Genomic DNA, 14,716 nt, shown 5'->3' on the forward strand with positions numbered 1-14,716 from the left:
CTGTTACTGGCAAATAATAATTGCATATCTCTGGAAATTATAAACCGAATTTTACTGAAGTCATATTGTTTGGAACCTGGTGAGAAAAGAACTGCCCTTCTAGCCATTAGCAAAGTTCTGAGGGGGGGACGGGTTAAGGACCTGGAGGCCATGTCATTCACCATCATCAAGGTGCCTGAACTCTGCTCAAGTTCACGAATATCCAGGAGTTAGCTGTAGTTGCCCTGCTCTTTAGACAACCATGCTGAGAGCATATTGATACAAGAAATTTCTCAATGTTGATATGGTTTCTTTTTCAAACTTTTTCATAATTAGATCTTTCCTTCAAAATTCTGAACATCTGTTTTTTGAATGCCACTTTTCAGCCAGCCTCACTGACAGAACCTTTGGGTTGAAATCAGCAGTACTTCAGGAGAGATTATGAGACCATGCAGGGAAGCCTTTTTTCCAACTTACAGAAGCCTCCCTGTAACTATGAATGAATTAATTGTAACAGATATACAGTGTCCAAAGTATTGTTGGAAAAATACACCTATCTTGAGAAAATTATGAAAACCTACCTTTCTTTTAGTAGTGAACCTCTGATAAATAAGAAATAATAAGATCATAACCTTGCACCAATGGTATTAATTTGCACATTTTTAGTGCATTGTGAGGTTAAATAAAGAATATGGCCTTCTAAGACCAAGGAGAGGGTATCTAAATCTTTTACTTCCTATGTTTTCTGATAAATGTTTTTAATAATACCTACCTTAGAGTTATTTTAAAATTTTTACACAGTTTACTTCCCATTTTCTTTTGCAGAATGCTAATTTTAGTTTATTTTCCCACTGGAGGTTTAATGCTAACAACTTGCCCCATGTTCTGTTTCCTAATTAACCAGGAAAACTTTCCTGCCAGCAATAATGAAAGACTGCAAGACCTGAAGTCAACTGTTGATCTTCTGACAAGCATCACCTTTTTTAGGATGAAGGTATCTCCCTTTGTTCCTGCCCTGTCCTAGTGCATCATAGAACACATGGCTTCACTGAGGAAGTCTTGATCAATACCATTCAACACCATTGATTAAGCAATGCGTCTTTGCCTGAGCTCAATGAGTCTTCCAATACAAGGTGTATTGAAGAAGGAATTATTCTAGACACTTAAGATACTCTGGTACATTTGCTTCAAATTTAGTTTGAAATTAAATTCATCTTAAACAAACTCTTTAGTAAGTGGACGTGACACTTTAAAAAAAATACCAGGAATGTTAAATGGAAATGAAGTTCTCTTCTTAGTTGAGGTTTAACTCAGATGTTTTGCTGACTTTGTTGTTGTTGTTGTCACAATAGCTCCTTTATTCTTTTACATTTATCCCAATATGGCAACAGCCTTTTGTAGCCCTGGTAATATCTATATAGAAATATAACTTATTCGGCGAATCCTCTGGCCTAATGGGTTATTGTCTACAAAACCATCCATGCATTTCTTCTTAAGCATATCTCCTCTGCTTTAATAGCAAGTTCCCTGCATTCATAATTTTGGCCAGAATGCAGCATATGTAAAGCCTTTTCAGACACTACCTGCCAGACTATGAGCTAAAAGTTTTAATCTTTGAAAGAGTGTATCCTGATGCTTTTTCAGAAAGTTCCCAGATGGAAAACAAACCAAGAAATCCCAAAACAAAACAATTATAGCTTTCTTTTCAGTGACTCAGAATTTTTTCCCTAGAACTAAAAAAAATGGTATTTTACAATATAAGAAAGAAAGAAAACAAAGCCATACCATATCTATGGTAATTTTGCCTCTTTAAAGCTCAGTTATAATTTGTTTGGCTTAACATTAGGTGAAATTGGGCAACTAATAGGAATAGAGCAGCTGAGACATGAACCAGCGTCCATTTGGGATGCCAGCACAGGTGGTGGCATTACCTGTCATGCCACAGTGCCAGCCTTAGCTTCCCTCTTTTTTATAGCAGAGTAGCAATTCTTTATTATATATGTATTGCAGGTTGTTTATGCATTCACTACTTGACAGGTGTTTCCAGTTTTGAGTTATTACAAATAAAACTTACTAATGTACAGGTCAGTTATGTATATATAAGTGTTGGCTTTCTTTAGGTAAAATATGCAGCAGCTATTTTAACTGTTGTAGCTGCTGCATATTTATGTATGAGAGTTCTAGTTTCTCTGCTTCTTCTGATGCTCTCAGTACTTTCCTATCTGTCTGCTTATCTGTCTATTCAGTTTGTTTTTTTCTGATAGAAATGAAGCTAGATCTTACTGTGGTCTTGATTTTCTTTCTCCAAAAATTAATCATGTTGAGCAACTTCTCTTGGATTTATTTACTATCTGAATATCTCATATCTTCATTGGTGAACAAAGTTGAGATTTTTTTCCCTTTTCATTAGTTTGCTTTCTTCTTGTTGGGTTATTTTTTTTAACAAACTTGTGATAAAATTGTGTATCTTTATTATGTACAACTTGATGTTTAAATATGTATATATTATGGAATAGCTATCTGATATATACTTTACCCCACAAAGGAATCATTTTAATGATGAGAACATTTGAAATCTCTCTTAGCACTTTTTAATGTAAAATTCTTGAGTTTGGGGGTTCTTCATAAATTCTGGAAACAAATCTTTTGTCAGATTTATGATTTGTTCATATTTTCTCCCCTGTCTTTGCCATATCTCTTCATTTCCTAAAGAATGTTTTCCGTGAATAAATTTGGCCTACTTTATTAACTTTTTGCATTTGTGAAAAATGCTCTTTGCTCAGTCAAGGTCACAGGAATTTTGTATATTTCTACTAAGAGTTTAATTAAAGATTTTATTCAATTTAGGTCTGTATTCCATTTAGACTTTCAGGTTACTTTTGTTGGTTTTGGTTTTGTTTGGTTTATGGTGGATCAAGGATAGTTTTTTTTTTATATACTTATGTTTACAAGTTCCAACACGATTTATTGAAATTATTTTTCTTTCTTCAATGTATTGATTTTATAGCATTGTAAAAAAAATCAGTTGATCATATATGTTGGAGTCTAGTTATAAACTCTCTATACTATTCAATGTAGTGCTTTAATTATATAGACTTTTAGCAAATCTTAGAGTCATACAGTGGATTTCCTCAATCTGTTTCTCTTCTGAAAAATTATTTAAGTGAGTTTAGTTCTGGCCAAGATTTTGATTGGGTTGGCCTTAGATCTCTAGATCAAACTGAACAGCATTGACATTTTCAGATAACTAAAATCTTCAAACTCACCCTTATTTTCAAGCCCCATCCAGTAGGACTCTTAACTTCTCACATCATCAGAAGCTTTTTGGTTAAGTTTTATTTGTGACTTTTTGCAACTCCCAGCCCTACAACTTTGGTGCAATCATCATCTTCTCTTGACTGATTTTTTTACAGCATTCTTGTTCCCTGGTATTTCTTCTTTTCACATAGCCCACCTTTAGGCAGCATAAAGGAACCACGTGACGGAGAGTTCGTTCGCTTTATACTTCTGTTGAAATGTCCCGATTGCTTCCCTTTGTTCAAAGCAAATTTTCTTGCATGGCCAATATGCAATTTCTCCCTGTCCCCACCCAGTGGACTGCTCTGACTCATGCATTACCACTGTCCTCTGTGTTAATTAATTCTGTTTTATCAAAACATTTTCTATTCCCCTCCTTTATTTTTCTGTTCAAAATGCATTAGTAAATAATAGATTTTACTTAGTTTGTTTATCATCTACTAGAATTAAGCCCATGGGGAAAGGGAATTTTATTTCCTTTATTCATTGCAATATCACCACTAACTGACAAAGAGTAAATGATACTATGTTTCGAAGAATGGAATGAATGAATGAATGATGTTGTAACTGGTCACACTGTGTTTCTATTTGAATATTTACAGCCATGATCATTTAAAATAAGTTGTCATATCAGAAAGTGGTGATGAAACTTATATATTTAAAATACTTCCAGGTGTAGGCATCGTGGCACAATGGGTTAAGCTCTGCTCACGATGCCAACTCCCATACTGGCGTGCTGGTTTGGGTACTGGGCACTGCACTTTCAATCCAGCTTTCTGATAATGCGTTCTCTGAGACAGAAAGTGATATTTCAAGTGTTATGGCCCCTGCCACCAACAGGAGAGGCCTGGATAAAGTTCCTGGCTCCTGACTTTGGCCTGGCCCTTCTCTGACTGTTGCAGGCATTTGGGAACTTAACCAGGAGTTGGAAGATTCCCTCTCTCTCCCTCACCCTCTCCCCCTTTATCTCTCTCTTTCTCTCTCCCTCTCTCTCTCTCTCTCTTTCTCTCTCATCACCCTGCCTTTCAAATAGATGAAAGTAATAAATAAATAGACATTAGAAACATTTATTAAATATAGAAAAATCAGCTGAAATCATGCATCAAATAGTATTTAAGTTGCTTCTGGTGGATTCTAATGTTCCGTTGTTAACTTTTAAAATGTATTTGTCAGGTTCTAGAGCTGCAAAGTCCCCCTAAGGCCAGCATGGTGGTGAAGGACTGTGTCAGAGCTTGCCTGGATTCCACATACAAATATATTTTTGACAATTGCCATGAACTCTATTCTCAGCTAATAGACCCGGTAAGTGAGGATGTGTTTTGTTTCTTTTTCTAATAATCTGGACTTTTCTGTTTCTAATGTACACTTCAGAAAGTTTAGCATAGTAACCAATGGGAAGTTATGTTCATTTAATTTCATATTAGTCATAGGTGTGAGAATTTCTATCCTTGCCTTCACAGTTGAATAACACTTAAATACATGAACTAATCACTCCTTGCAATAACTTTGTATAGTCAAGGAAGATAACATTGTTCAGATGTTTCAGCTGAGTCGTCAGTTTAGAAGAACAAGGCAGTTTGCTAAGGGTGTGGGTGGTACTGGGTAACTGTCGGTCTTGAGATTAGATGTGAGGATACTGTCTATTCCTGGGTGCTCATTGCACTATTTCCCTTATCATTTGACCTTCTAAAAGTGCTATCTGGGGACTTTTTTGATGAGCAGAATGGAAAATCATTACACAAGTTCATTCATTATTAAGAAATATTTCAAGGGCAGGTGTTTGGCCTAGTGTTTAATAAGCTGCTAGAAATGTTTGTGTCTCATATTAGAGTCCCCATGTTTCTCTGGACTCCACTTTCAGTCCCAGCCACCTGTTACTGAGCACCTTGGGAGGTGATGATGATGGCTGAAGTGGCTGTGTTCCTGTGACTGACTTGTCTTCCATTGCGTTCCTATCTTCTAGCTTAGGCCTGCCACATCCCCAGCAAGTGCAAGTATTTCAACAATGTACCAGCAGATGGGAACATTTGTTCCTGCTCCTGCCTCCCATTCCAATAAATAAAATGAATCAGTTAGTTTTTAAATACAAAAAGAAATATTTCATAAATACGAAAGAAAATATAGAAAGTAAATCAAATATGCATACACTTACCATCTTAGATAACCAAACATTAACACTGAGCAATAGTTGCTCTGTTCTTCATTGTTTAAAAACACTTTTACACATACAGTGGCAATTTGCTTTGCACTTCTTCCTATTGCCCGTCCCTTTGTGCCGCCTTCTTCAGAGATGGACACTATGAATATTGGTAAACTTGAGCATCTTTTCACATATGCTCAGTGAACACTTAAATTTCATGTTCTTTGAGTTGCCTGTTAATAATCTTTTGCTGATTTTACTGTTGGTTTGCTTGACTTTTTCTTATTAACTTATAGAACATTCTAACATACTTTGTGCATACTAATCCTTTGTTGAGTATGTGGAGTTCATATATTACTTCCCTCTTTTCAATGCACTAAAGTTTTCTGAAGCACACTATGAATTATATGTCACTATTACTTTTATAAAATTGGTATTTGAGGTACCTTTTAAAAATGTGTTTATTTCTTATCTTCTCCCCTAAAGAATACAGTTGCTGTGCTGTGTAATAAAAACTGATCCATTATTTATGGATCTTTCTGACCACATTAGTGGGGAAAATCCTAGAAGGCAAATGTCGGATGAGGGGAAGCAAGATTCTTCCAAGCTGGATTTCAGCCTAATCCCTTTGCCTAATAAGAGAAAAAAAAAATGAAACTAGAGTCTGGTACTATAGAAGCAGAAAAAATAATATAAACCTACATAGCAGCTCATAATTTTAATTTATCAACCTTCTGGATATGTCATAGTTTAGAAGGCTTGGTCTCTGGAATGTCCAGGTATTAGTTCTCTCTCGTGTATGCTCTCCTGACCCAGTGCGGTGGCTTCCCAATGTCTCCCCTTTGTCTATTGACTACTCAACATCTTCCTCCCATAAGGTCTTTTGCATTATTCTGCTTTATCCAACCTTATTCTCTTTATATAATTTGAAGGAGAAAAAAATCTAGACTTTTTATTCTACCATATAAGTTACTCATTGATAACTTCATTATCATTGAGCAGCCTCAATTTCATGCTCCATATAACCCCAAACCAAATAGGTATGTGCTCACAAACCCTAAATTCTAGAATTTCATCAGTTGACCATCCTCTTTCACAGCCGTGCACTTATGCAGTCTACTGTATAAGCCTAGAATGTTCTTCCCTTCCTCGATGCCTTTATCAATATTTAGTTTTAATATGACCTCTGTTAAAAAAGAACCATATTCATGGAACTTGTTAAAGAATCGTCAGGTAGACTATTCAAGGAAGAGTACTGAGACAGTACTATTAGATGGGGTTTATAGAAGATGGAGGGGAGTGGGAGGAAGAAAAGGAGGGGGGAAGAGAGAGAGAGAGACAGACAAAGAGGGGGATAGTGAGCTCAACTCCAAATACCACAAGGACAATCAGGAATTTATGGCCGTGGAACTGAGATGGGGTTCAGGGATGACTGGATAGAAATTACTAAGAGCTAACATCAGTTGTGTGTGTGTGGCGGGGGGGGGGGGGGGGTCGTCAGATTCTGCCTAAAGAGACCCTACAGGATTCTTGCTGAAGGAAGAACAGGATGATTAGATAACATCTGGAGGGTAATAGGAGAAAATCTAATCAGATATCAAAGGGTGGTCAGATATTGGAGATGGGAGATGTTCTGTCTGAACTAACATAGCAGGAGTCTTACTAGAACTGGACAATGCAGAAACTGCCATAGAAGCCCAGAAGTTGAGATCTGATTAAAAGAAAGCTCAGGAGAATCTGACCAAATGTATTCAAAGAGACAAGATTTGCCAATTCCTGGTTTGCTAATTGACACACAGTGGATGAGCCAAGATAAAGGGACCTACCTTAGTGTCTTACTAAAATAATTATAATAATAATAAACACATCAAACAGTTTACTTCTCCAAGACAGTCCTGTCAAACGTTCAAAAGTAAGTGCACTACATCACATCAAAATAGATACAATATAGTTTAGTAGTTTCTGATGTGGCTTTCAAAACAAAAGCTCATATAACTTGCTTAAAATATTTTTCTTTTATGTATTTTTTAAGTTTTTATTTTATTTTTTTTATTTGAAAGATAGAACTACAGAACAGAGAGACCAAGACAAAGGGATCTTCTATCTGCTGGTTTGTACTCCAAATCTTACAACATCCAGTGCTGGACCAGAGTGAAGCCGGCAAGGTGGGATTCAATCTGGGTCTCCCACATGGGTGGCAGTGACCCACGTACTTGGGACGTCACCTACTGCCTCCCAAGGTTTACACTAGCAGGACGCTGGAGTAGAAATGGAGTCAGTGTTTGAATCCAGGCACTCTGACATAGTATGCAGGATTTCCAAGCAGTGGCCCAGCCTCGGCACTGAAACACCCACCCCTAATATTCTTTTTAGATAGATAGATCTGTAGATCTTTATATCAAATTTTGTCAGGGTAGGAACTGTTGGAAGCTAAGCTTTAGAGTTAAAAAAAATCACTTTTTATGAAACATTGTAATCATTTTAAATTCTAAAGGAAGCACCTATTGGGTATGAATAATTTAGGATTCTAATTCTCCCTGGAGCCCTTCAGAAGCTGCCTGGGAATGAGGAAATGATTAGGGCTCGGCTCTCCTCAGCCAACTGCAACATCATTATCCTTGGAGCTCTAGGCCTTTTCATCTTATTGCGCATATCTGAACTGTCATCAAATTCTGATGATTTTATCTTCAACATTCAGTATCTTAACTTCCAAATATATTCCAAATACAATGCTACCCTGGTTCAAGCCACCAGCACTGCTCACCTTGGATCACTGCACAAGTTTAACTTCCCAATGGAAATGAATGCTTTCACCCCTAGCACCTTGCATCAATTCTCAGCACAGCAGTTGAAACAACCCTTTTTCAAAGTAAGACAAATCATTTTACTCTCCCACACGGAGCGCTCTGAAGACTCTTTGCTTAAGCCGAATTCAAATTCCTTACAGTGGACTGGAAAACCCCACATAATCGTGCCCATTTACACTTTCCAACCAATTTACTCTAATTCTCTGCCTCTGTACATGTCACTGTGAGCATGGAAGGCAAACGCAGAATCACTCAGAGGGAAGTAACGTGAGCAGAACAGAACTCCAGGAATTCATGACCACGGCAGTGCTTAGGACGGATGACAGAGCGGACTGGGTGCCAAAAGAGCGTTTGCTAGATGAATAAGTGAATAAACTGATCTTTCTCAAACTGTGCACTGCAAATCTATAGGCGTATTAAACTGTGAAACCATGATGGGGAGAAATGCTCAGTTCTGTGGTAGACTGTCATGGATGGCCTTTCGCCTCATGCAGTTCCCGGGGACAGCTGGCCGAGTCCTTAACAATGAAATCTGGCAGCAGTTGATGAAAGCTATTTCTCATCTCAGTGTGTTAAAAACACCTTGCAGCGTCCCCCAGCTTTCTCTTCTCTTGCAGTAACCTGTAAGAATGCATATTCCAGATGGTGCGCTTACCAGATGGAAGAGGGCTGCCCAGCAAGCTGCACACTGTACGTGTTTAAGAAATAATTCTTTATTCCATTAAGCTGCTGATATTTGGAGACTCGGTTGTTATTGAAGGGCCACCTGGCTTATTTTGAATAGACTTCAAATAACTTTCAACCTGCCACCTGAACTATCTACTTAATATCGGAAGTATTGGCCATTATCCAAGACCCTCCCAGTCAGAGCCCTGATTGTCTTGCCTTATTTCAGCATCGTCTTCATCTTGCATCCTGTGCTTCAGCTATTTAAATTCTGTGAGGCCCTTGCACGTGTGTTTACCTGCATGAAATGTGTGGCACTTCCTCAATCACCCTTCTCATGATGTACTCCTACACATCTTACCTTCTCTTCAGAAAGTCTTTAAGCCCTCTACTAGCTGAGTTGGGTATTTCTATTCTCATTTGTTGCCACCAATGTATTTACAATACTGAATTTCCTAGGCCCATAATATGTATAAGTTCGATCTGTCTTCTCCACTGAACTATGAGTATCATCTTTGTGTCCTCAGTGCTGAGTGGTGAATTTAACTCAAAGGAGAGTTGGTAAACAAAGGAACTACAAAATGACTTCTGTAAAAGCAGCATTGCCTTAGGTCATTATTTTTAGTCTCCTTCCACCACTCTAGAACCTTTGGTTAATTGCAGGCATTTGGTTTAGTGGTTAAGATGCCATTCGGCATGTTTGCATCCCATATTGGAGTGCCTGCGTCAAGTGCCATCCCCACTTCAGTTCCAGTCAATGCACCCCCTGAGAGGCAGCAGTGATGGCGCCAGTGGTTGGGTCCCTACCACCCAAGTGGAGCTCCGGACTCCTGGCTTCGGTTTGGCCAGACCCTGGCTCTTGGTGGATAGTGAAGCAGCAAATGGAAGGGCTCTGTCACTGTCTCCCTGCCTTTCAAACAAATAAAAATAAATAAAGAAAAAAAATTAAGCTACATCCAGGAGCATGATCTCTGATAAAAACAAACAAATATCCTGGGTTCAAACTACAACTCTACTGCTTAGTTTTGTATGAGCTCTGGAGTCTAGATAGGTTTCAGTTTCTTCATCAGGGCATTATTTTAATATTCATGCTAATCTGTTTTATCTGAATTCTCGCTACATGGGATAAGATCTAACATCACAAATTAAGAATTCCAGGGTGGTTAGACACAGTATAATTAATATTTAAATGTGGAAACATACTTCTTTACCTTAAAGGAATTTTGGAGGACTATTAAAAATAGAATCCCTGGAGTGAAAAAAGAAATTTTGATGGAAAAGTTGAAATATTTTGGATTAAAAGAACAAGATAGGAATGTGATATTTCAAGGCAGGTTTCAGTCCATAGGTGGCTTTTTTTTAAGATTTATTTATTTTATTTGAAAGTCAGAGTTACAGAGAGAAGGACAGGCAGAGAGAGAGAGAGAGAGAGAGAGAGGTCTTCCCCAGTTGGCCACAATGGCTGGAGCTTCGCCAATTTGAAGCCAGGAGCCAGGAGATTCCTCTGGGTCTCCAATGTGGGTGCAGGGGCCCAAGGCCTTGAGCCATCTTCTGCTGCTTTCCCAGGCCACAGCAGGGAGCTGGGTCTCCTATATGAATTTCAGGGGCCCAAGTTCTTCCTTTTCCCAAGACATTAGCAGGGAGCTAGATGAGAAGCGGCAGCAGCTTTGCCACCTATACCACAGGCTGGCCCCAATGATGTTTGTTATTAAAGGCAGGTGCCTCTTCATTTTATAGGATTATTGCCTTGGCAAGAGGTCTGAGTAAATATGAAAACACTTAGGCTTAATTTTCTGTCATAAAGTTATTATTTGTAACTTTTATTCTATAAATTTACAATAACAAATTTTTTAACTGACTGCTTCATAAGTATTGTAATAATATTACTTGTAAAAAGAAATTGTTCAAAATGAGTGGATGTACTGGCTGCTCCACTTCTGGTCCAGCTCCCTTCTAATGTCCTAGGAAAGCAGAACTTGGGCCCCTTCACCCACAGGGGAAAGCCAAAAGAAGCTCCTGGCTGCTGCCTGACCTAACACTGACAATTGTGGCCATCTAGGGAGTGAACTAGCAGATGGAGGATCTCTCTCGCTGTCTCTTCCTTTCTGTATGACTCTGAGTTTCACAGCAGTGGAATATTGCCATACTATGTGTATTGTGAAGCAGAAAGAGATACAAAAGCCCAGAGCATGAATAAGTGTCACCGTTCTGTTTCCATCAGTGTATGTTTTAATTATTCTTTAAAAATTAGGTCAATAAATTAATGCACAAGATGAAACTAACAAATTCTGTAAGAATCAGCAATATAGAAAATAAGTTGTATCAATGAAATTAGTGGGATTTTCATTCTAAAACTAGATTCTAACCATGCACAAAAACAAAATTGTAAACTTATTTTATTAATGAATATTGAAGAAAAATGTCTAAATCAAGTACCATTTATATATTTAATTATATTATATATTTAAGAATATGGAGTATTACAGGAATTTTGTTCCACAAATGCAAGGATAGTTCAACATTAGAAAAAAATCAAAATAATTTCACCAAAATCGAAGGATGAATATCCTATGTTTATTCAATATATGTAGAAAGCGCATATGGTAGTAGGTTATGCCTCTTTGTGATTAAAAGCAGAGTCAGCAAACTAAGAATAAAGCAGAATTTTGAATTTGGTTAAGGTTATAGTTGTTTTAAAGCTATCATTAATACTTTCATAAAACTTAGGTGTATTCTTTTAAGAAATATATAATCTACAATATATGGTATTTCACTTGGATAAATATTATTCAATAAGTATAAGAGCAATTGCATTTCTTTACAGTAGACATGATGTCACACATAGTAATAGGGAAAGAAACATGCTGTTTGGTGTATAGTGTTAAGGAATCAGAAATAGCACCGGGAACCAAATGCGCATCGTGGTGACAGCAGTGGTGTGAGAGATGCCCTTCAGGTAGCTGCAGCAGAGGAAAGACCTCTTAGAGTCTCAAAGCACAGACTGGCAATAGAAAAATCAGTCCACTTGGTTATATGGAGAATGCCTTGTAGGTACGCACTGTGACGGAGTTGAAGAGGGATGCCAGGTTCTGAAAAATGCTTGCAGTGTCATGACTGGCAGGGCCGGACGAGGGTCTAAGAAGCTGTAGTATTTCAACCAGAACAATGGATTTTATCTTTGCTTTTAGAACATTTTAGTGATATGGATTTAACATCCAAGAAGAATACAACCAACTTTGTAGATTTATCGTCAGCTCTTTTGACCTTACGTGGCCATACTTGATATTGTGAACGGTGATCCTGGGAAGGAGGCAGTGCCTTAGTCATAGACCACGGCGGCAGAATCAAGGAGCGTCACCACTCCCTACTGCATCTTGTGAGGTTCCCGTTCGTAGGTCCCCACTTCAGAAACGTTCATCCTCACAGTTTCTGTTCATTCACAACCGATGACAGACATAAAAGATTCATCCACAATGTGCTTCTTTGCATTCCAGTGTTTTTAATTAAGTTGTTTGGAACATACAGGGTTTCATTGGAAGGTAGACATTGAACCATCTCATTCAAAAGAATCTCGTTTGCCACAGTGACTTTTAAGTTTATTTAGGAAATCGATGGAGCTTGACTCTATTTTTTTTAATTTTTTAAACTTTTATTTAATATAAATTTCAAAAGTACAACTTTTGGATTATAGCAGTTTTTCCCCCTATAACCACCTTCCCATCTGCAAGCCATCCCATTTCCTACTCCCTCTCCCATCCCATTCTTCTTTAAGATTCATTTTTAATTCTTTATATACAGAAGTTCAACTTATTACATACTAAGTAAACATTTCAACAGTTTGCACCCACACAGACACACAAAGCATAAAGTACTGTTTGAAGACTAGTTTTACCATTAATTCTCATAGTACAACACATTAAGGACAGAGATCCTACATGGGGAGCAAGTGCACAGTGACTCCTGTTGTTGATTGTTGATTTAACAATTGACACTCTTATTTATGACGTCAGTAATCACCCGAGGCTCTTGTCATGAGCTGCCAAGGCTATGGAAGCCTCTTGAGTTCACAAACTCAGACCTTATTTAGACGAGGCCGTAATCAAATTGGAAATTCTCTCCTCCCTTCAGAGAAAGGTACCTCCTTCTTTGATGGTCCGTTCTTTCCACCGGGATCTCACTCACAGAGATCCTTCCATTTAGGTATTTTTTTTTGCCAGAGAGTCTTGGCTTTCCATGCCTGAGAAACTCTCATGGGCTTTATCTATTGGTTTTTAAATATACTTGTTGATTCAGGTGGGACGTGTTAGTCAATTACTCCAAATGTATGAAGAGTGTAGAAAACACAAGGATGCTCAGAATCATTGGAACTGAGTTTAGCGTTTCCCTAACTCCCATGGTACGAAGCACTACCTGGAGAACAGGTCGAGATGCAGTTACCTGGCTGCCTTGGGCTCAGTGAATCTGCATCTTTAACACATTTTTCAGGTGATACCTAACGTTAGGCAAGTGTGACATTAAGTAGAGTGCTGTCACTTCTCTGATCTCCCGTTTTCTATTTATTTTCTTATTTTTTGTGAGTGCCCAGAGAAAAAGAAGAGAAAGTTCTAACTGAAAACTGAATTGTGAATCGAGTGCTAATTTGTAGTCTCCTTAAAGACCATTTTTATACAATGTCTGTATTATTTTCCAAGGACTAAGGTTTTCTTTTTACAGCTTCCTGAAGTCACAGAAACCTTCATATAATTCTTCTTAAGAGAAAAAAAAAATAGATGTTATCAGAGTTATTACTGAACTTTCAGTAAAATAATACAGCAGTTAAAATCATATGGGAAGCCGGCGCCGCGGCTCAATAGGCTAATCCTCCACCTAACGGCGCCGGCACACCGGGTTCTAGTCCCAGTCGGGGCACCAGATTCTTTCCCGGTTGCCCCTCTTCCAGGCCAGCTCTCTGCTGTGGCCCGGGAGTGCAGTGGAGGATGGCCCAAGTCCTTGGGCCCTGCACCCCATGGGGGACCAGGAGAAGCACCTGGCTCCTGCCTTCGGATAGGTGCGGTGCGCCTGCCGCAGCGCGCTAGACATGGCGGCCATTGGAGGGTGAACCAACGGCAAAGAAAGACCTTTCTCTCTGTCTCTCTCTCTCACTATGCACTCTGCCTGTCAAAAAAAAAAAAAAAATCATATGTGAGACAAAGGTGGAGCAGATTATAAACCTCACCAACACAGGAAATTTTGCTCTCTTCTTCACCAATGAATTCTTCAAAATATAGCATTTCATACAAAATAGACATTACATTAGATGCAGGAGTTGTGATTGTTTTATAATACCTGTAAGTTAAACCCATAAAATCTTTGCTTCAATTTGTAGTTGTACTTATTAGTTAGAAATAATTAGCATAGAAATCACTCATTAGCTACAGTTTTTTCTTCTCTGAAATAAACACAATACTTTTCCTTTCTAAATTAGCATTAGTGGATCTTAAAATCAGAAATGGATGTAAAATACCTAGTGAATTACAAAGCAGAGCAGAAGCATAAGTAATTGAAAGAGAGAAGCATATCAATGATAGCATTCAAGTTACAATACCATTTACTCTGAATTCAGTGAAAATATACTTTGGGCGGAAAGGCAGATGTGAAATTCTCCAAGATGAGATGAGGAGTTCTGAATTATCTAAAAGGACACATACGTGATGATGTTGGATGAGTTGTTATTTTTATTCACCATTTGGTCTGACAGTCTTATCACTGCTTTGATTTTGTTTGTATATTTTATGTATAGGAACATACAGAAAATATTTAGAGAAAATACCATCTTAATATTTTGGAT

The 14,716-nt window shown here is 38.0% G+C and overlaps 1 protein-coding gene across 1 annotated transcript in view; it reads left to right on the forward strand.

The window, feature by feature from the left end:
• The window catches only part of UNC13C (unc-13 homolog C), a 656,715-nt gene that overhangs the window by 332,946 nt on the left and 309,053 nt on the right, over positions 1-14,716 (forward strand). The window contains exons 15-16 of the mRNA XM_017348010.3: positions 884-973; positions 4,450-4,578. Of these exons, the coding sequence (XP_017203499.2) occupies positions 884-973; positions 4,450-4,578 (219 nt within the window). The remainder of the gene's footprint in view (positions 1-883; positions 974-4,449; positions 4,579-14,716) is intronic.

This window comes from Oryctolagus cuniculus, chromosome 12, assembly GCF_964237555.1.
Source record: "Oryctolagus cuniculus chromosome 12, mOryCun1.1, whole genome shotgun sequence".
Taxonomy (NCBI): domain Eukaryota; kingdom Metazoa; phylum Chordata; class Mammalia; order Lagomorpha; family Leporidae; genus Oryctolagus; species Oryctolagus cuniculus.